Consider the following 23,875-nt stretch of genomic DNA (forward strand, 5'->3'; position numbering starts at 1 on the left):
TCCAGGGATCATGACTCAACCACTACCACCCTGGGCAGCCTATTTCAGTATCTGAACAACAAATCCAAAATATTTAATTTTAATTAATAAAAAAATAATCCCCCTCTCTCATGAGTGTATAACCATGGACACATATGTGAGGTGGGAATTCCTGGCAGAAGAGGTGCAGGCAGCAGCAGCGACAAGCACCAGGAGAAGGAGGCTGCTGAGATTTTGGAAGGAACCAGGGAGCTTGGCACATTTGGCCAGCTGGAAAATGGCTGGGAAGAGCTGGGATTGTTCTCTATGAATTTGCTGGTGGGGGTGGGAAAAGGAGCAGCAGAGGAGAGGAGGACAGCAGGGAGGGAGAAGAGCTGTTTTAACTGAAGAACAATGTTGGCATGAGAATAGATGAGTATAAACTGGCCATAATATGAAGTTCTAAACCACCCTTTTAAAGACGTCGTGGTGGCAAATAAAACTAAAAGAATTTAAGATGCAGCTTAATAAATTTATGTATGAGGACACAGAACACTGTACCTTGTGACAGGAGAGACTGGACTAGATCACTCAGAACTTGCCAAGCCTTTCTTTCCACAATTTTTTTTTTGTATTGTCACAATATTAGAAACACTGTTATACAAACTTAACTCGAATATAAAAACCAGAATGCCAGAAATCAATGAATTCATTTTATTCATACAGTATGAGCAGTTTATGTTCATCTAATGTAAAACATGTGGGGCTTGGATGAAATGTGCTGCAGTACACAGTGTATTTAGAGTTTAGGAAGAGAGAGCACAGTGTACTTGGGAAGGGGAAACTGGTCTGCCCAAGATAATCTCAGGGATCAGGACTCTTGACACAGCCTCTTTGCAAAAGTATTCCCGGGAGAATATTCAATGGCTGGAACACATAGGAATTGGAGAGTGGTCCTTGCCCGTACCTAACTGGGTGAATCAGAGTTTGCAGCCACACATCCCACTCATTTCTCAGTTACTGAGAAAAAGAACTGCAATATTTGAGTTAATGACTTCTGAAGCTGACATATATCGTATAAAATATTATTTAAGAAGACTTCCCAAAACAAAAAAGGAATCCCATGCAATTGGAGGTTGAGGAAGACAGAGCAAGATACTGTAGACAATTTCCAGATTAAGTTGAACAAGTAATTTACAATAAATAATGCATTCAGGGGCTTATGGAATGTGGAGTTCTGTTTGCTTTCTTCTGTTGTGAAATATATGCAAATAACTTTCAAGTCTTTAAACTTGCCTCCTGAGTTAATCTGAAAAAAACCTTTTCAACCTTTTGCAAATATTATGAATAGTCATCACTTCCACTAAACTGCTCAGACAAAAGGACAAGAAAATGATATGGTTCCATTTTCTACCAGGAGCCATTTCTACCATTTTCTACACCAAAATAAAACCCTTTTGGGGGCTCAGTGCCAGTAGCCATGTGGAAATTTTACCTTAAAAACTTACATATAATTCTGTTTTATGCATTTGGAAGCAAATTAATTATCTGTAGAGAACAAGGGAGTCTTGTATTTATATCAGCCTTGTTAAGAATTGTACAAATGCTTCATATATTGAAATTTTGACATGTGCTTGGATACCGTGTTGAGCCTCTAATTCAGATCCAGTCTTTTGGGACCCTTCCAGAAAGAATATCCTACCAAGGAATTTACTTTTTCTTGAAACTTTTATCAATTATGTTTCATTCTTCTAGATCTTAGAAGTAAATTAATTTAATATTTAATTATATTCCCATTGTAGTCAGTCTCTGATTATACTCATAACCCTATATTTTTTGACCCACAATGAACTTCTAGTGTTTCTTATACAATAAAGGACAGAATTAATTCACAGTGCCTCAGTTATGAAACCAACATGCTAAAACTGTTTATTTTCAATGAGAAACAGTAGTGACATTCAGCTCTATATTTGCTGTTTCAAACCACAAGTTCCAGCACATTTTTCTCTTTAAAAGAGCAAGTTTAGTACTTTCCAGTGACTGTAGATGTGGTAGTATATGAAGAAGAATGGCATACCCATTATCTTTAAAGTAATCAAAAAATATCTAGCCAGAGATCTGAAATCCATTTGCTGTACTCTGTCAACTATACCTTATCAAATTATCCCTACCTCAATTATATCATTAGAGTAAGAACAACAACAGAAGATCATCCATGAGCTCATTTGTAAAAGGAGCACGTTGTCAGATTTCAGAACTCCTTTTGCTTCTTACCTCAAGTGAAATTTCTGGTAAGAATCTCAAATAGATATGTTCACATGAATATAAACCTGAGACAGTCACTGTCATGCCATCAACTAAATTTTATTTTAAAACAAAAAATTATTTCCATTTGCTAAGACTGGAAATAACTGATCTTCAGACTTTTGAGCAGCTGCAGCTCTTTGCTCAGGTAGTGTCCCTGTGAGGACATTGGAAAAGCTTCCCTAAAGGTGATTTAGGATCTGAATAAAATAAACAAACCAAAAAAGAGGACCAAAAGCAGGCTACAGGCTTTTGTAAGGTTACAGCTTTTTTTGTGAGGCTACCTTATAGGGGCTGTGAGTGGAGAAGGTTCCTTGTGAGATGTGCTGTGGGTCACCCTCCTGTTGGACTGAGACAGGGGAATTACAGGAGGAAAAGGGAACTCCAGAAAGGAGCTGCTGGGTTATTTAGCCATGTGTTTTGTGGCTGGGACCCCAAGTCTGCCTGGCCCTGGTGCAGGGCTCAGAGAGGGACACCTCCAGAGATGCTGCTGGGCATGTGGTGACATTTAGTCCTTTATCCAGCCTCCAGAACAGCTGCACTGGAACGAGCTGCTTGAGCAGGCAAATAGTTACTAATTATCAGGCTATTTTCCTGAAATAAAATCAGGCCAGCCATCACAACAACTCTGAGACTCTTCAATCAGCTACTTGTGGGGTTTTCATGGGTGCACTGACTCTCTGTGTGACCAGCCATGGTCAAAATTCAGACAAAATGTTAAAAACAGCCAATAGGAGACTGTTTTAGCTTTAAAATTAATGTTCCAGCTGACAAACTGTGCAGGGGCTTAACCTACTTTAGAACATATTTAATAGCATAATTTAGCCTCAAAAAAAAGAAAAGCAAAATAACTAATGATGGACAAATTTAGGGGTCGAATCTAGTTCAGATAAACATTCAAAAGTTCAGATGTTTAACCGAACCTTATCTTGTCCATGAAAAGCCTCAAACTGAAGGGCCATATCAAATATAAGCAAAGCACAGGAGGTTGTGGAAACTTTTCCTCACAGAAGGAAAACTATTATCAGAAACCTGCACCTTATTGCAGCACTCACGTGTAAAGCAGTTAAGCATCAAAGAGAAAGCAAAACATTTCAGAAAACTGCTTCATGGTCACAGTAATAGTTGGATGAAATCCAACACAGAGAAAAGAAAATAATATTAAGGAGAAAGATAATACAAATGCAATTAGACTATCAACCAATAAAACTTGATAGCTGAAACCTTCCAAGCTTACAGAGAATAAGGAAACTGGAGATCAGAGGACTCTGCCTTTTGAAGTCTTGCTGTCCAGATCCTGGGGACCATTATCCAGCTGAGCATTTTAAAGACATTATGAATATTCTGTCACAGAATTAGAAAGCTTTATTACTGTGTATGACCTGTAACTTGAGCAGGGACAGCTACAAATGAATTCCAAATAAACAATTGTTTGGAAAAGGTGAATTCTGCTAATTTAGCTTTCTGGGTTACAACTCACCAGTTAAAAAACTTGCTTTCAAACAGCATTCTCCTTGTGGGTTATTGATAACAGAAGGTATAATTCTAATGGATCCTCTCCATTCTCACATTCTCCAAATACAAACAATTTTTAAGAAACTCTATTAGAAAAGATGAGACTGCTGCTCTGCCTTGCCTGGCACTCTTTCCCACTAAGCAGGCAATATCTGCTACAGTACCCCAAAAGAAACCAAATTCAGACAAGAGAAGCAGCAAACTACAGCATTTCAGGGTCCTTTCTTTCCCTTTCCCCATCTCACCATGTTTCAATCATCCTCTTTTCCTAAGCCTGTACCTCACGTTTTTTTCTGCCTCCATCCCTACAACTACCTGTGAAAACAGAAAAAAAATTGCTTCTCTCATATTTGAACACCTAATTCAAACCACCAGGTGCTAGAACAATAGATATTTCAAACCAGACATCAAATGTTAGCTCAGAAATGACTGTGTGCCTTGCATCAAGAGCAAAGTTAAAACAATAAATCAAGTATTCCACTGCTTGTAATTGTGCCTTAATATCAGTTCTACTCTTGATCCATCATATTGAGTGATCAGATAACACAGTATAATAATCCAGGTGTTACAGTGTTTTCATTATTTATTCATTAATTTTTAGTGCTATCTTTTGATTTTCATTCAAACACATCAACTCAAATACTTTCAAAAGAAGAAAGGAAGGTAGGAGCTTTATAACACCCTAAAATAATTGTCTTTGATTTTAAATAAAAAGAAAAGAGGTTATTGCATGTGTTTTCACGCAAATATATACACATACAAAGATTATCTTTGCAGGAACTTATGAACTTCTAGGAAACCATAGAACTTAGTCTCACAGAACTGAGACAAAGAGTTTGGCTTAAGTGAATGCATCTATGGCTTGGATATAAGACAGTCAGACAGTGATTTTGAGGTCATCACCTGAACTGCTTAATTTTTAGTCACCTTTCTGGTTCTTCCAGTATCATTTATCAAGGGAAAACCTGTGCTGCTCAGGAGCCAGTTGACTCCTGAGAAAAACAGAATAAAAAAGCCTTTTCTGAATAGGTCACAGCTATGCTGTCCTAGAAAGAGTGAGCATGAGGTGATGTGGAGCATGAGTTCCCACACCTTGAATAAATCTTTCCTTATAGAAACCCACCAAGACAAAGACTGTCTTTCCCTGATTTATAAGTTTATGCCCCAAATTCTGTTAAATGGCAAATGATCCAATGTGCATCTGGCTGCCCTCCTGTTCTGCCCTGCCCACATCTGGCCACTTTCCCTTGGGCCCTGAGTCCTTGGACTGAAGAATAACCTTCCTCAGCAAAACTGACTATAACATGTACTGTCACTATGTCATTGCAAAATATATTAACTGTAAAGCTTTCTCTAGTAGGGATTCATACCTGTATGCTTTTAAAATTATTTCTGTGTTCTGTACTAAGTGTCTTCATGAATTTCAGGATAAGTACATTAAAATCCTTTTTTGTCTCCAAAGGTTTTTTTTTTCAAATGTATTAGCACTGGGGTATTTTAAATGTTTTAATTTTGTGTATTTTAAATGTGTTGTTTGCAAAGAGTTGCTCAGTTTTATAAGAATGTTACTTCTTTGTTTAAATTGAACACCTTAAAAATTAATTACAAAAGCTGTTATCACATGTAGGCACATATTTTATGTGCTATGAAAAGCCTTAAGGCAAGTTTGCTCCTTACTTTTCATAATGAATGCACTGGATGCAAGAGATTAAAGAACAGCAAAATCTACCTGTCCTGGTTGTTTACTTTTAATGTCTAAAACAGCAGCAATGAAAGATATAAATACAATTCCTACACTGTATCAGGTGAACCATTTCCACATGAGAGACTGAATTCTGCTTTCCAAATCTGTGGGAAGACCTAAACTTGAATATCAATGCAAAAAACATTGACTGAAAGGGAAAGAGATTCAGAAAAGAGTTCTTTGAGATGATCAGAAAAAGAAAAGCAGCACCCTATCATAGGAAAGACTACAAAATCTTGGCTGGCCTAGTTATCAGCCCAAGCAGGGGGTGGTACACCTGAGGCAGAACTGCTGCAAATGAGGAGCAGGCTAAATGTTGCCACAAGATCACAATTGCACCACAAGTCCATTTAGGCTGAAAATTAGAGTGCTTTCAGCTTGAAAACTGAAGTTTTGGAACAATTTTCCAGCCTGAGCTGAGGGGCAAAAGCATTACTACTGAATTTCATTAATTATGAAAGGAATCAAATGAGGTAGTTGTTTTCAAGGGCTGGGGAATTGATTCAATGCTACAAAAAGTCTGTCTGAGGCAGATAATGCTGTGTTACACTTTTCAATAACAGCAACGCAAGTGAATTCCTCTTGGGTGAATCCTGGGCGCACTTAAGACAATGGCCAATGGAATTAATTAAATGGAGCCAAATATCCTCGGTGGTGAGGGGAGCTGCTCATATGTCATAGCTCTCTCTTCAGCATCAATATTTAAAGCCAGCTAGTTGGAACCTTTTACTTAATTGAGAAACAATACAGCATTTAACCCTTCAGTGATGTTCCACCCTTCGGCTTTCAGAGGCTGGATCTGTTTACCCGGTTCGTCAGCAGGCAGCTGGTGGAGCAAAGAGGAGACCCTACAAAACACAGTCCTTTTAAATTCCAATAATATGCCCTGTCCAGGAGAGAGTACCCTTAAGTTGTTGTTTAAATATTTGGGATTTGCTGTCGCAATTTAAATTAAATAGAATCTTCTAGCTAGAAGGTCCAAATATATAAGTGATTTCACCACTTAACAGGGAAAAAGGTGAGTCTGGAAAGTAGGTATTCCTGTCTAGAGCCTGACGTACAGTCTCTCAAACTGAGCTTAATTTAGACTTTTATAACCTAAAAACCTCCTTATTTCTATCACATTCCTCCAAAAATACCATGAGGATTGCATCTAGATTAGTTAGAAATAATAGTGAAACCTCAGGATATAGTACAGTGTAAGAATCATTTTTCTGGCTACAACCTTCCAATAGGGGTATGTATTTCAATAAATATAATGAAAAGTTCAAAATTATGTTTAGAGGAGTGATGGACTGCACTGGATTATCCTGAATAACAAAGTTCAGCAAGTCCTGCTCACTTGCTCTAGCTCTGACCTCTCTCCAAAGACTGCAGTCTAAAATATTCCCTGTTGCAGCGAGAACGCCTCCATCTATTTAGGTGTTATCTGTTGTCAGCCTCTTATTCCTTCCCCGTGGAGGAAAAGTTATGGAGATGCAAAAACTGGAGATCTACTGACACACGGTGATGGAAGGTCGAGCAGAGGTAACAGCATAGTGGGCTGTTTTCAACTATAAAAATTGTGGCATTTTGTACAATCTACATCAAACCTTAGCTTTGCTACTTAGAGTAAGGTGAGATCGACTGGTTATGGAACTGAGAGACCAAAGCAGTGGAAGACACGTTGGGTAGTTTAGGCTTGGAACTGGCAGAGTCAGAGCAGATTCCTCATTGAAGGAGTCTACCTCACTTCTAGTACATGGAAAAAATCCCAACTGCTTGGCTCCAAAAATGCCTCAAATCTCATTATTTGTTTGTGATTGCTTTTTCTAAAAAAAAACCAAAAAAAACCCCACTGCAATTTTTCCAGAATGTAGTTGTCTTAAGGGCTCTGTCAGTATCTGTGGTTCAGTAAGAAAAGACTTAAAGCAATCATGATACCCAGTCTCTACTTGTCTCCATATCAAATCCACCTAGAGTGCACATGCAGGAGTTTATTTTGTTAAGAAAAATACGTGGTGTCTCTCCCTCCTTTGGAACAAAGAAGAAATATGGATTTGTAACCTTTTCCTTTTCTCTCTTTAAAATTAAGTCCTTCAGTAGTGTTTTGAACAAACCTGAAGAGATTTTAAGACAGACATTTTTGTATTATAACATTCCCCTGGGTCGTATGTATGATCGTCTTTACTAAAGCTCCTTTCAGTCCCAGTTGAATAAATATGCATTTTGTTTCACTAATCTTGAAACAACAGGAATAAAGTTTACCCAGGTCTTTTATACCTCAGAGAACAAAACAAATACTACAAATCTTTAGAGAGAAAGGATATACAAAAGGGCTTGAGGTGAATGTTTCAAAGCAAATACTCTTTAAACGATGTGCAAATTATTTCAGCACTTGAACATGATTTATGAAAGGGGATTAGTCCACTGAAACAAGAACCGAGTTTAAACTGTTGGGTTTCAAAGTCAAGGATGAGAAGTGCTAGCTGGAAAAGGCAGAAGAAACTGGATAGTAATCTATAGTGAGGATTTCTGATTGATTTTCTTTAACTAACTCAATCCTACATTAGCTATCGCTGTCATTCATACTTAACTGTGGTGGGCAGCATAAAATACCTTCTTTTATGATATAATTCCCCATAAAAATGAAGTATGCAATGGCGATAATTAAGTAATAATGAGGTAATTAATAACTCAGTGACTAGCTCTCTATTTACTAGTATGCCCCATAAATGAGCACGAGAAGTGTGAAACAATTAAAGATTATCCAAGCTCAAACAGATAACTTTTCCAGGGAGTTGTGTGTCAGTGAGCAGACCAATGAGTCACAGGTCACATCTATAATAATACATTATATTATATTATAATATTCCCACATACTCTTCACATAATGGGTTAGAGCTACTCTTAAATACTATAAAAATGATCACTTTTATGTAATTGTAAAGATTAATAAGTGAGCTAACTTCTCATGGTTCTATAATGACCCTGCTGTTCTAGTAGGTAAAGGAAAATTTAATGATCCTGCTCAGATATGATTAATATCTAACTTTTTCCTGGCTAAAAATCTGGACTTGGTTCAATAAAAATGAATTAAGTGAACATGCATGGGTTTCCCTGCCAAATGTTTATATGGAAGTTGGATATGCCCAATTTAAAAATATGCTTTTTCAACCCAAATAGTAAACTCTGGAAGGATTTTGGAGAGTGAAGTAGAAATAAAACAAAGGATTAAGGAAACATTATATTATAATTGATGGAAACAGGATATTCAAATTCAGGAAAAAATGTAATTTTTTTAGGACTAGTCACAGCCAGTTGTGATTTTGAGCGCAACATAATCTTCTATTATCAGCAGAAGTGACACAATTTGTTTCTCAATTTGGCATGTTTTGTTTCCCACATGCCAATATTATTACTTCTTTGTTGCTGAATCAGTATTTTCCTAAGCTTTAGGAAGACAGCATACCTATACTTAATGTAGCAGAGAAACATAAGACTACAAATATGTGAAAAAATGTTTAGTCCCTGTAGTCCAGATGAGTGATTCCACTCTGCAAACCCAGCATGCTGCATTTTCTTTTCCTGCTTTTTTTTTAGTGCCTGAAGCTGAGTGCATTCCTCTTGATGCAATAAAAATAAATGCCACAAACATACAAGATGCAGAGTGACAAAACTAACATTGCAGTAGGAAACTGCATATTTGCAGCTAGTTTTCATTTTGCTTTGTTTTAATTGTTGCCATTGGTAATGCTGCACTAATATACATTATTGCTTTATGTTTCTTGGCTTTATTAAAAGTAATAAAACTGACCTATACATAATGCTAACATTGTAATATAATAATAGTCCCTAAATAAGATCATTTGGCTTTGAACTTCACATTTAGCTGAAATAAATGGGCCAGGAAGGGGAAAGAATTCAGACCTCATCAGAAATAACAAAGAAATGGAGTGACTTCCAACTTCTGTGGCTCTAATTAGAATCACAAAGGTTGGAAAAGACCTCTGAGATCATCGAGTTCAACAGTCAGCCCAGTGCCACCATCATGGTCACCACCAAACCACGGCCTCAAGGGCCATATCCACACCTTTGGGATCGTTTCCAGGGATGGTGACTCCACCAGTGCCCTGGGCAATCTGTGAATGAACCCCTTTTCAAAGAGGTGATCCAGTGTGGATGAAGGACTGCATGAGCTACCCCAGGATCCAGCCCTCGATACACCTGGCTGGGCCATTGAAACCTCTCTCTACATCCCAAGATATGGTCTCCCAACCTTTCATCCCCTTCATGTGTTAGAGAGGAAAACAGAAATCTCCCACAGGCTCCTCTCAGCACTGCCTGTAATTGCAGTGCCTTTTTCTGGGAGGTATAACAATGTTTTCAAGAAATATATTTTTTTTCTCCCCCTTCTGTTATTACACAGCCAAAACCATGCAAATCCATGTGTTCATGCCCTGGTGCCTATCCTTTCCCTCCTCAGAGGAACAACAGCCTCAGACAGGAGGTCTTTGACACAGAAATTCCCAGTCCTGTGGGAATTCCTAGTCCAACAAACCTTAAACCCTCAAACAAGTCCTTGGAGGAAGATTTAGCCAGGGAAGGACCAAGTGGAGCATGTGAAGCCAGGGAATTTTCAAGCTCCACCAAATTCCCCATTTCTTCCACCATGTCCATTAAATGACCAAAGTGGGTTTCTGCTGCTGTTATTTCCCCTCACACTCATTGTACAGACTTGGTTATCTAACAAACTGCCTTCAGAAAGGATTCCAGATGCTTTAGTAATTAACGAGGGATAAATACACACCATGCTCAAGTTTCAAAATTCAGCCTTCGGAAGAAAAGTGAATGAAACAAGAAAAGCAGTTCTGGGCAATTTTAAATCACACAGTCCATGGTTCAATCCTAAGGACTATAAACTGCTGAATTTTAAGAAACTAAAGCAGACTTCAATGCCCAGATGACTTTGTAGCAAATACCTATGGAGGCAAATTGAAATTAAGAACTTTCAGGGGTTTTTCCCTTGATTTAAAAGATGCTAGGAGGTATATTCCCTGACACTGCCACAAGGCCATTCCCTAGGGAAGCATGCAAAGGCTGTGGCATCCCAAGAGTAAAGCACCACCCTTTTGGACTTAAAGACCTATCCTTCCCTGTTGGGAATCCAAGAGGAATTTAGGTAAGGAAAGTATGATTATTTGAGTTGGCTGGTGGCCAGGATGCTGGGGCTGAGACCCTGATCCTTATGGAGAGCGGAAAGGAATCCCAAGCCTGCTCTTTAATATGCATGACATGTTGGCTTTGCTGTCAACTTTTCCTTCCACCCCCTGCCTTTGTCCACTTTTGCCCACCTGTTGCAACTTGTCCTTATTGGGGCTGAGAGCTGGAATTGTCTTACTTTGGGATCGCATTGTGTCTGGCACAGTGACGCCTGGGGTCTCTGGCTGCTCTTAGTGAGACACTGAGATGACCATGAATAGCAACAACGCTGCCACAACTCACCAAGATGTTCTTTTCCCCACATATATATATTTTAAACTTTTTAATGCTGGAGTTGTGGCACCTCCAGCTAGAATTCAAACATGGAGGAGATTTTTCCAGGCTGCATGACTAACCACCGGGTTTCCAGTAAAGTGTTCTTGAAGATAAGGAAAAAAATATGCGAGTAGAAACAATAAAAATAATGCAATTCAATCTTATCAATTCAGGCAGTTCCAGCTTTTATGTGGCAAACAAGGAGATCAAATTGCATTTATCTAATATCACAGATTTTTTTTAAAATGTCTAAAATATTTCATTATTTTGCTTTGGCAACCTAAAGCTGAGGAACAGATTACTGTTCCCACTACATAAGGAAATAACTGACAACAATTAGTATTTATTCTTGTTGCTTTTGTAATAAAAATAGAATTCCATCACTTTCAAGGAAACCTAAAATATTAATAAGAATGTGATGAACTGAGTAAATGTGACGCCATAAGGAAATGATGGAGAACAGGTTGGAAATATAGTGCTTTGGGAATGGATTGCATTATCAAGCTTGTGATTGTGCATTTTGACAAGAGCAGCCCTCAGATTGATACGGTAGCCAAAGGGCACTCTTCCTACTGCAGAGCTGTTTGTTTCCATCCTGGAGAGGGGGAGCAGGAGGGGAATTGATCCCCTCTGACAATCAATAGCAACTCCAGCCCAGGCTCTTCCACAAGAGGTCACTCCTGGGGGGACAGAATTCCCAGATGAAGGCCACAAATGGCCCAGAGGATGCAAACCACAGGATGGGTGCATGGGCAGGAAAAGAAGGGCTGAGCTTAGCTGAGAGCATCCCTTGGTTTCAGTGCCCAAAACACAAGAGCTGTCCTGACACACAGTAAGGTCCCTTGGGGCTGGGAGAGAAGAACAATTCCTGGTAACCTTGGGGTGCACAGACCCTTTCCCTACATCCCAGATTCTTTCCCCACTTCCCATACATCACAACAGCATCTCTACTCGCAGAGTAACCCAGGTGCCTGGCTCCCTGAGATTTAAAATTAACATAGCAGACCACCTACCAGTGAACCCAGTTAAAACTGGTACTAATTAGGAGGGGTTTTTTGCAACCTTATGGAAAAAACCCCAAAACATCACTATGGTCTGAATGATAACCAAATTACTTCTAAGCTATGAAGTTTGACACTAATTTTTAAAATTATTTGTTTAGAACAACATTTCTCTGCACTGAAAGAAGTGGTGCTGCAAGGCAATTTTCTTGCACAAAATGAGCCCTTCTTCTAATGGAGGAGGCTGCTGGGGTGAAAACTGTGTTATTTCTGACCAGCATCAGCTGCAGAAATTGTATCAGTGAAATAGCTGACATCATAAAATAAAAAGTCATCTCTTTCCATGTATTTGAGAACAAGATCACAGTTTTTCATATTTTTGTAACACTCCCCAAGGCCATTCTTGGTTTCTTCATAGCTCAAGAAAACTTCAATTAGAACAGGAGTTGAAACCAAACTGGATGAGAAGCCACTGAAAAGCTGCATGACCAAGAGAACAGCCACTCTCTGAACTTTGGAAATTGAGCCTGGCAGTTTGAGCCCAATTTTCAATGAAAGCAGTGTCTACAGCTCAAAAAGCATAACAGAGAATTACCATTTGTCCTTGTAGTGCAAGCAGAAGCAATTAGGATTAGACATAAAAACCAAATTCCTGCTACTAAATCTCTAGGGACAGTCTCCCCAGTTTTAAATTAAAGAGTAAATTACTGAAATGCTTTGGTACCTGTCCTTTATATACTTGTACTGTTGAAAAAAAAAAAAAGGCAATGATGCAGCAGTATCAAGGATATTTTTGCAACCCCTACAATGTAGGTAAGGTAAATACAAATGGATCTGAGCTGTCTGAATATTTCATTAAAGGTTATTAAAGTGGGAGGGGGTGGGCTGCTAAAACATCAGTTGCTCATCTTCTTTGTTAAACTGGAGGAGTTCTAAGGCATCATTAAAAAATCTCCTTTGTTTGGATTTGGCACTGGCAATAGTCAATAACGTAAAAGCACTATAAAATTATAAAATCGTTAAACTTTGCAAGAACTTTATAAATACACTTGCAGATATTGCACATATCTTTGTGCTCTGCAGTCAAACTGGACAATGAAACGACCACCTGTTAACTGCTAACAATGTGTCATTACCAGTTCTCATGCCTTTTTAAAGCAATTTTGGCTCTAGCTGCCGATAATTCTGGCTACGATACTTGTGTGAACATTAAGGGCACAGAAAGCCAAAGGCAGAAAACTGACAATACAGTTTGTGCTCAGACTACTAATAAGTAAGTGAATAATATGATTTTTCTAATTCCACATAATTGCTTGATCTCAAGGGGCCAAAAAAAAAAAAAGTTCTGAATACATATTTTAGAAGCAATCCAATCTACGGTATTTAAATGCAAGCTTCGATTCAGTGAGATTTCACAGCAGATATTTTCACATTTTTTTAATAGTTTAAATAGCCTTTAACAAAACGGAGGTTATTCAGGATTCTCTAAGGTTTGAAAAGAAACATAGACTAAGTCTCTGTCACTGCTCATAGTCACTTTTTCTGTTTTGTCTGACAAATTATCATTTAAAGATATGTGAGAAGTCTAAATAAATAAATAAAAATTCCCTGAGTGCTGAGACAGTTTATGGGCATTTTGCTATTAGCTACAATAAGAGCAGAATCAGACCCTCAGAACTCACTGTGTTTTCAGTCTTATTTTTCTTCCTCTGAGAAATGCAACATAGCACCAGTGCAAAGATATTGGGACAATTTTTCACAAGCCATGTTCAGGCTACTTTATATTTTATAACACAAAGAAAAAAAAACCCAAAAAAACAACAAAACCACAAAACCCTTAAAAAAAAAGAAACATGTTCAAGATAATAAAAAAACAAACCCCAAAATCCTGTGGTCTGCAAAAAGAGACTATTTAATGAGTCTCTATTTGTGTGTACGCGCACGCATGTGTGCATATATTTATGATTGTGTGGATAATTATCATTAAAAATAGCTACGTTGGGTCTTTTTTAACGCAGCCCTTTTCTTAACATCTCAGGCTTTGATCCTGCACTGAATTTGCGCGCAGGCAAATTCCTACAGAGCCCTTTGGTACCCAAAGGCACCTCGAACCAGCCTGCCAGTCTGGGGCTGTCACCGCCAGCAGGATCTGAACCTCCCGCCAAACAAAGGAGGAAAACAAAAATTCAGGGGAGAGCCTGAAGTTAAAAAAAAATGTTGGGTGAGGGATTCAGGGCCAGCAGCAGCTCCTGCTGCCCACGATCTCACGAGCATCTCGGCACAAACTGGGAGAGGCTTTTCAGAGGAGTGAAGCACAGCCCTGCTGGTTTTAGATCACTTTCTTTTCTAATCACACTGACAAACAATCAACGCCCAAACCCTGGAATTTATCTTCTATAAAATTATAGATACATCACTGATTGTTGGCTGCAAAGGATATGTCAATTCCTTCAGCAATTCAGTGTATAAATACACAACAGACAAAATTACTCTGGCAATTTGAGGTATTTTACCAAAATGGAAACAAAGCAACTGCAACAGACCATTAACGTAGGGCTCATGTTGCTTATTTTAAAAAATAAATGGCTTAAATAAATGTCTTTGCTCCTAAACAAATTTATTTTGCTTAGGAGAGAGTGTCACCCTTTAAAAGTGTGGAGCTAGTAACTGTCTTTACTTAAATGCAAGTTATGTATATCAGTGCAGAACATATTCAGCTTTAAAATTCTCAGTGATCTTCCTTACATTCTGTATGTAATAAAAATTATCTTGTCCTGTAATGGCATAGTTATTTAAAAAGGAAAGAAAAAAAAAAAGGAAAGAAAAATGAGGAAAGAAAAAAGCCTTACTTAAAGATTTTCTGTGTTCAGGCTTTGGCTCTTTGGATTCAGTGTCTAAGTTATTCAGTAATTCGATGCTGGAGGATCTTCTGAGTTTGAACTCCAAATTTCTCGATGTAATTCTCTGTTCTTTTGGCTGGGAAAAGAATATATATATATGTATATACATATGTGTATGCTTTTAATAAAATTATTATTTGTAAGAATGAAGCAAGAGATTCCGGAATGCCAGTACAGAAGCTAACAGACACACACAGAGCAAGTGTGCAGGGAGTATATAATTTAAGGAAAGTGTAATGCAAAATTTGTCATATGGCAAAGCTTTTATGGCCCTGACAGACTGATCCTAATTTCTGAGATAAATTCCCATTTAAGTGAGGAAAACAAAAGGCCTGCTTCTTTAGGCTTTAGGGACCAAAATTATTTCCACATTGCAGGCTACTTTCAAATGCTGGCAAAGAGGAAGACTGTTTAAATTGCTTTTCTGTTTTAGATAGTTACAGTAAATATTCTTGCAAACACAATTACTTCAAACATCATTGCAAATTTGGGGTTGAATTCTGCTGGTTTAAGCTTAAGAAGTAGTCGGGGGGCTTTTCTCTTATTCTAATTTACTGGCAGACAACGTGAAAACGAGCAGGGGGAAAAAAGCAAAAAAACCCCAAAAAGAACGAAAAAAAGGCGACGCTGCTTCGGCTGAAGCCACGTCTCCTCCCATGGCATTTGGTCAGGTGAGACTCAGCCATCCCAAGAGGCTGGAGGGCTGCCAGGCTTTTCTTTTCACACCCGTTCAGAGTTCCAGGAGTGGCAGCGCTGGCAGGGATGGAGTGGCCACGAGTGGGGACGTCCTGTCCTGCGCACTCGGACCTTGGCCACCACCAGCCGACCATGGACCACTGTGCCCCACCAGCTGCTGCTGCTGTGGCTCTCTCTGCATGCTCAGGGATGCTCACGCCACAATATTATTCAGCTACACTAAAAAAAATACATTTATATATAAATAATCAGGTTTATTAGATGTTTAGTTGAGTAACATGCCAAAAAAGAATTTTTTTTTCCGAGTCTCCGTGGAAAACTCCACCCCAAAATCTTTAGTTGGATATCAATATCCTCACACACCCAATGAAATGCACAATATGAAGACATACATCATCAGATCAAACTTTCCTTGGCTGATTATAGCCTCAGGGTAATAGAATGTTTGTAGCTCTTTAAGGAAACAGTAGCTGTGTTCGAATTAACCCTTTCAAAGAGGCTGCAGATTCCACTGCACTGAAAAGCTCTGAAAAATGCAAGAAATGGGGATATTTTTCTCCCAACAGATTCTGCAGTGAACAAGGAAAGTCAGTGCCCTCAAAAAAATTAAAAAAAAAAAAAAAGAAAATGTTCTTGGATCAGGCAGGGATAGCAGGAAGATGTTTGGAATTTGTACTGAGAGTGGCAAAAAAAGAAAGAAAAAGCTACAGCTGAAGCTGGTTTGGTAATTAAAAACTGTTTTAATAAAATGCAACCCCGCTTACTTCTAGTAGAAAACCCCCAGCCTTCCTGGGAGAATACCAGCAATCAGTTACAAAGGAATATTATTTGCTAGCGTTATTCTTGTGAATAAGTAATACAAAAATTCATAAAAGGCTCAAATGTATTAATAGTTCTATTGAAGATTATATACTGTAGGCTGCATAAACAGAAAATGCAAAAATTCATTAGTTATTAAGTGCTTGTGTGCTTTTACAACCCTCAGCAAGCCAGCGTCCTTGTTATTTCAGAGAAATAAATGTAGCGTTCCGTTTCGAGGCAAGAATCAAATGACATTTTTGTGCAACAACCTTGTTTATCTGACATTTTTTGTAGATTTGCATACATATTTTTATACCCTTCAGAGAAAGGAACGTCTAGCTAGCTGCTGACTGCCTAAAAACCTGTAGAGATGCCTGAGCAAATGAAGTTGAAATTGCTACATCTTAATTAATAAAGGTAACAGCCAAAACAAATACATACCAATCTGTCAATTGCATTTTTGATAGCGTGGAACCAATCCAATATGAGAAAGTCGATATCCGACTGGAAGAGGAACTCATTTCCTGACACTGTGGTGATCTGGGGAGGGCATGGGCACACACAGGTGAGTAAAGCACACACCAGGCAGATGATTTTCCTCTATTTTCCCTCCCGTTCCCCCCACAAATGCTTGTTCTTTTTACTGAGATTTGTCTGCTGGAGTGCCGAGTTACCGAGGAGTTCTGAACCTCTGTCTGAAAACTGTTTTGAATATGTCAAAACAAACGAGATATTGTCTCAGCAATGCAACCACAGAACACAAATAGTGCAGAAATAACGGGTATGTGACAAAAGTTAAGAAAAGCCAGGAAACTCGGTGTAACAAGACACAGTTCAAGGGAAATCAAAGCACCCTGAAAAGAACTGAATGCATCAGGAAAATTATTTCCTGCCATTTGCAGTTTCCATTTCTGTTTTACTAATATTGGTTTTTGTGTCTGCTACCTCCATTCTTGAATTTGCACATTTATTATTTACCTATGATTCCCCACTTCCAAACATTTTGGTAAAATTGATAATGTCACTCTTTCACATTAAAAAAAAGAAATTATCATCAAAGATGGCTGCAGCAGAGTAATTAGGAGCCCATTTATCATGAAAAAAAAATACCCAGTTTGTCTGAATAGAAGTCGATTTACATTTTTGACCCACTCACTGGGAATATTTATCAAAAGAATATTCAATCCCCTGATAATGCTGTTTCACTGCCTAACCTAATATTTGGTGGAAATATGTATGTATATGCTGTTGGCCTGAACTTCTGTAAACCACTGGGATAATAATGATACATAATTTTTTATTTTACACACACACACACACACATATATATATATATATATATATTTATATTTATATTTATATATGTATTTCACCAGAGGAAATCACCAGGTATTTCACACAACAGGTTGGAGCAACCATTTCACAGATGGCAAAACTGAGGCCCAGAGCTGTGCAGTGCTTCGTCCCAGGATTATTCCACAGATTCCTGGCGCCCATGGCCATGGAGCAGCATCTGGGCACAACATCTTTGTTTGCAGACAAGTCAACCAAGGGCTACATCACCAGCACTTTTGGAAGGGGCAGGAGCTCATTCTGCCCATACTATAAGACAGCTCAGCTCCTGCCAGCTCTGGAGCCAAAGTTTTATTCTTATTTCACTGCTGTTAAAAGCTGCTTGTGCAAAATTTGGTGGTATTCACGCGTGGAAATGGAACATTTGGGTCTTTGTGTTTTGGGGATGCAGGTTTAGTTTGAATGCTGGAATGTTCACTGGGACATGGATTATTTAGCACCAAATAGGGATTTCCTTCTGACCAACTCTGGGAAAAGGCAAAGCTGTTATGACCTGGCACAGTTTGTTTATGTAAATACATTGACCTGAAGTGCTACTGCTTCCCTGCATCTCCCCCATGTCAAGAGTTTTTAGTGAAGCTAAAAAGAAACAGCAGATCCTCACCAGCCTGGGTACTCCCAGCATCCCCCTCAAAACTGAAATAATACCAGGGAAAAGAAAACCCAAACCAAAAAAACAACAGCCTAATGTCACATTAATTGTCCTATAACCCTCCCTTTATTGAGGAAATGCCTGCAAGGAAGGTTTCCAAAGTCATCAGCATTAAGGAAAATCCCGTCAGCGCAGCTCCAGCGGAGACATCCTGTGGGAGTGCTGCTGGGAATGTGGGAACGCTCCCCTGGTGTGGGCTCGGGGCTGCAGGGCTGCAGATGTTCACCCCATCCCCTCTGCACCCATCAGGGCCAGCTCCAGCCACCTCACTGCTCCCCAAGCATCAGAATGAGTTATTTATTAGGGAAATCATAATTCCCTCATTAGTCCAGGACCATAATGTTAATCACCATTTGCACACTCACCCCTCCCTTCACCAAAAGGAAATAAAAAGTCCAAATGCAGCTTAAGGTGAGCAGCAGAAAACAGCTGACCTCCATTTGGGTTCAAAATGTATGATATGATATCACAATTTATTAATGTATACATGCAGATATGAATTAGACTAAACACAGGCAACAATTCAATCTAATGCCTCCCTCCCAGTATAAACAAATCATTATTAAAATTATAAAATGGAATAACATTTTCAAAGTAAGAGCAACATATGTAATTAGATTTACTGTATTTTGAAGGCTTAAAAAGGACACAACATAGTTCAGCCTTCCGTTCAGTAAATTCAGGCTTTATTAAAATACAAGTATTCAGCACTGCATAAATATTTGCACTGTATGATATGCAAAAGAGATACTCCATTGCTAACAAGACCAAAGCAAAATACATGTTGAAAGTTTCTTTGTCTTGAATGTGTTATTTTGATAATCATATATTATCAGTGTTTTATGAGCAAATCTGTAAAAACAGATCATAGAATGGAGGGAAGAGAATTCATTTAAAATATACTTTCTGTAAGATATAGTTCAAGTCCTTTTCTTTCTTTCCTCAGACTAATCTTCAGAGTAACAAGACAGTTTCAAGAAGACTGCTACTGCTCTCTACAGTTTAAATGCATCCACTCCTTAATTACAGTCAGTAATTGACTTTGTTCTGCTCCATTCCAGTCATTCACAGGCAAGCAGTTCCAAAGGCTTTGGCTGGTAAATCCCATTTAATGTGCAGGTTTTCTATCCCACTTTTATATATTACCTCCTTAGGATTTCTGATAAATTACTCTTGGAAAGGATTGCTAAACCATATTTGCACTTTGAACAATCAAATTTTCAACACCCCTGGGAAAAGACATCAGTAAAGAATGCTGGTTTTGACTAAACCTTGTGATTGAACAATTTATGATCACAGCCCTAAATGATGTATAACTAACAACAAGCAGAAATTGTTCAATATTAAGGCCTGTTAACACACCATCCCTGTGTCAGGCACTGCTGAAATAAACAGAGGGGCTGGGGAAACAAATGAAAGACAAATCTGAGGGGGAAAAAAATGAAAGAAAATTAAGTGCTCTATCCAGAGCTGCCAGACTCCATTGTGCCAGGTACTTCACTTATTTAAATACCTCCCGAAATCCCTCTCTCTGTGCCATCATTTTTTGCAAGGGCTACAGTCTAGAATTAGCACTACCTTACCAGGCAGAATGCTGCTGCTGCTGTCAGCAATAAACACCCACGAGGACTGACAACTGGCATTAACCCTCTGGTTTGCCATGCCCTTCAGGATGGGGACAGGAGACACAGGGTGCCTCAATTCCCTCTTTCTATCCACAGCACCAAGGGAAAAAAAATTACTTCAAAGCCTGAATCAACTCACATGGCAGTTTTGCAGGGAGCTGTAGCACAGCCCTGCTGCTAAGCATTGATCCTTAGAAAATATCGGCTCACCACAGGTAAATGTGTGCTAAATTCAATGCACTGCTGGGCTGCCAACACTGTGTGGGAAGTGGGGAGGGAGGCAGGTGTGAAACACTTCCTGATATTCTATTTGTGGCTTATTAAGGGTTTCTCTTGTCACCTTACAGAGCTGCAAATGGAGGGTTGAGCTTCTTCTGCGTGTCACCATAATGATGTACCAAGGTGGTACTCAACAAGATCCTGTGTTATTAAACAGAAATGTACCCTTTTAGCTCCACAAAATACAGGACACTGTGTCTAATTAATGCCATTGCCATTTTATAATATACAAATATACCTTGGAGGCTAGCCAGAATCAATGGTTTTTAAAAATTTTACAAATTATGTACTTTTCCTGTGCTAGGTTGTGCTCTGGGATATACTGCTGTGCCAGGACTTCCAAACCCTTACAGATCACCCTTCAGAGCTTGTGTCACAGACTTTCCTTTCACAGTATATCCATGCCAATGGAAAACAGCCATAGAAGAAGATCAGTGTCTTCTGTCCATGGTTTTCCTGCAAAGTTTGGTCTGGGGACCTTGGCACCACTATGAAAAACATCTCACTCCTGGTATCCCTCTAGTTCTTCACGAGTATACACTTCTACAGACGTTCTTGCATTTATTTTAGCTGCAGAACAAGGATGGAGGCAATTTCAGCAATCCTACTGATAGACACTCTATGGAGATATGGGAAAGGGTGATAAACTCACACAGCAAAACAAAAATCCAAACCCGTCATATTGATTCTCCAACTTCAAAGTGTACTTATGCATCTCTGGTGGCCACAACTATTATTTGCAGTGATTAACTATTTTTAAACAATGCCAAGAACAAACCTTAATGCAGGAAGTGAAGAATTCTGTGGGGAAGGAGAAACACAGCAAAAATTTTAGTCTGTACTGTGTAACAAGGAAAAAGGGAGTAGAGTGAGAAGCCAAGGAAGTGTATGGCTCATGTATAGCTCAAGTATGAACACCAAAAATCCGTGTCACGGTTCTTAATTCAGCCAAATACTGAAACAAGCCAATGCTCAACTCCCCCTGAAACTGGGACATCCAGAAAAATTGCTGGACTATTGAGGTGTGGCTTCATATAACCGACTCCAACGGTTCAGTGTTGGATTATTGGATGCTTTTGGACCGTGGAAACTTCAGCAGTTGCTAATCCAGTGCAAGATTCAGTGCAGAAAACAGAAATTTTTATGCCACCTGGGACTCACACAGCTTGTGGTGAACACTAAGTGATTTAAACTTGGATTGACAGATACCTCTGCGTGCAGAAATTCAATAAAATGTGTTCCTCTTGTTGCGCTGTGCATTGGGATTGCTGCCCTTGATATGTGTAGGAAAAAAAGGAAATGTGAGTTGCTGGAGCATTTCTAGCTCCAAAGTTAACACTCTTCCCCCTTCCCACTGCTCCCTTCATCTCACCTTGCTCGCTCACAAAGTGGTGGGGTTTTTTCTGATCATGTAAATCAACCTGATTCCCCACAATGAAGAGAAATCTGGATTTTTCTCTCTGTTTTTCTAATGGAATGGGGTCTATCCATGCAATGCAGGACACCCCCTTTACCATCTGCATGGCCGCCACCAGCGCTGGGCCAGGGAGGTTGTGAAAAGAGTCAAAAAGAAAGGAAAAAAAATTAAAAAAAGAATATTTCTGTCTCGAAATATTAATTTTAAAAAAATCACTACAATATCATAAAACTTGAGAATAAATACACAAACCCTGGACACTCCTGTGTCCACACCCTCAGTAAAAGTAGAATTAATTAAAATTGGGAGACACTATGCTCCTTAATTGTTTAATTAACTGGATTTCAATTAAACTGGGACAGAGCCATGCAAGTTTCTAAAAACACGTCAGAAGTCTAACTGCATTTCTGGAAGTTGATCTTAAATTCTTTCTCACAGATAATCCAGTCTCTTGGCCATGTTTATGCTGAATGAGTAAGCAGCCGAGAGGATAAATAAAATATCTCTCTGTGCTGTGCCATAGTGAGCTGGGTCTAATATTAAAAAATGGCAACAAAAGGAAACAAAAGGCTCAGTCTTGAGCTGTGTTATACTCGTACAGCATCATGTATCCATTCCATGAGCCAGCCTATCAAACAGAGGTAGTCATGGTTATGCTGATAGTTAAATTACTGAAAGGACTCTAAGATGTTTATGACTACCAAAGAAATTTCATTATCAAGCAGATTGTCTGTCTCATATTACAGTCTGGCTTCACCCATCTCGCAGTCCTTTGGATGTCGAGCAAAGTTAACATTGAAGTGATGGGGAAATATCAGCTTGAGAGAAAAGGTCTTCAACCAATCTTTCAAAAAAAATGATATTTGTTAAAAAATTTGGTGAGAAAGTATCTGCCTTGTGTTCCCAATGTTGCTAGATGTTAAGTAAATATATGCTGATTGCAAAAAAGTTGCTTTGGCAACTCTCTTATTAAAATGCATTTGTAACCCCCATCTGTCATGAAAGTTTTGAAAAGTTTGTTTACTTTGGAGAGCCGCCTTATCCAGGGTTACCCCGGCATACAATGATAGCAGTCTTCAGAAGTTGTGTGAGGAACAAGCCACTAGGGATCCATTTTTGTTTTAATTGGCACACACAAACACTTTTCTGGTCTGTCAAAAAGATCAAGCTAATATGCATGGCGGGTGTTATATTCTCAGCTTTTGGGAGCAGTAAAGCTCCCTTTATTTAAGTAATTTAAATGATAGACTGCAAAAACTTTGCAAGTCAGAAAAATGTTTTATACTTTCTTTGGGAATATTTGTTTTAGGCAACAGAAAATGTTCTACATATCTAAAGATGTTGAACCTTATGTTTTAATTACCCTGTTTTTTCCTGATTCTGTAAAAATGACTGTGAAAACCAAGGATTGCAAAGAGGCAACAAACAGATCCTGTGTTTTCACAACTTCTGCAATATTACAATTTGTGAGGCTGAATACTGCCAGATGTTTATAGGTTATGTCCTAAGCTGTGTTGCCTTGTGATGTGACTGCTTTGCACATCCACTCTCGTTGTGGGAACCTTTGTGGGGTCATCATATCAATGCAACCTCCTCATATACAACAAGTTGCTTCTTAGTGAAAATAAACTGAGGCTGGCATTATGCACATCAATGGCTCCAAAATGGATTCAGATATCTCAGATTTGGGGGTGAAACTTACAAGAAACAATACATTTTACAATAAAACTGTATTGTACCAGTGGAGATGAAAATTTTTTCTTGGTAAATTCCTGGGATTGAATCCTTCAACATAATTCAGCAATAAAATAATGAACCCTGTGATGGTTAAGAAGGAAAAATTTTTGAACCTGAAGTTTCCCTTCTTCTATGACACAAAATCATATGACATGCCAGTTTCTCTTGGAAAATTGCATTAATACTAACTAGGTGAGAATCTTCTCTCTGCACTATATGGCAAAATTTTTTCCTTTACTTTTTGGCCATGATGAATCTCAGATGCAGAAGAACTGATTTTTATCACTTGTAAGGGAAATATTAAACCAAGAGGAGATCACAAATGATGCTCATTAAGCTCTGAAAGACCAAAACTCCTTCTTGAGTTGGAAGTGGA

At 38.7% G+C, this 23,875-nt stretch overlaps 1 protein-coding gene across 1 annotated transcript in view; it reads right to left on the reverse strand.

The window, feature by feature from the left end:
• ARHGAP15 (Rho GTPase activating protein 15) overlaps nucleotides 1–23,875 on the reverse strand; it is a 321,279-nt gene that overhangs the window by 139,893 nt on the left and 157,511 nt on the right. The window contains exons 7-8 of the mRNA XM_005491382.3: nucleotides 16,878–16,976; nucleotides 14,889–15,015 (exon numbers count right to left, since the gene is read on the reverse strand). Of these exons, the coding sequence (XP_005491439.2) occupies nucleotides 14,889–15,015; nucleotides 16,878–16,976 (226 nt within the window). The remainder of the gene's footprint in view (nucleotides 1–14,888; nucleotides 15,016–16,877; nucleotides 16,977–23,875) is intronic.

This window comes from Zonotrichia albicollis, chromosome 10 (assembly GCF_047830755.1).
Source record: "Zonotrichia albicollis isolate bZonAlb1 chromosome 10, bZonAlb1.hap1, whole genome shotgun sequence".
Classification (NCBI taxonomy): Eukaryota; Metazoa; Chordata; class Aves; order Passeriformes; family Passerellidae; genus Zonotrichia; species Zonotrichia albicollis.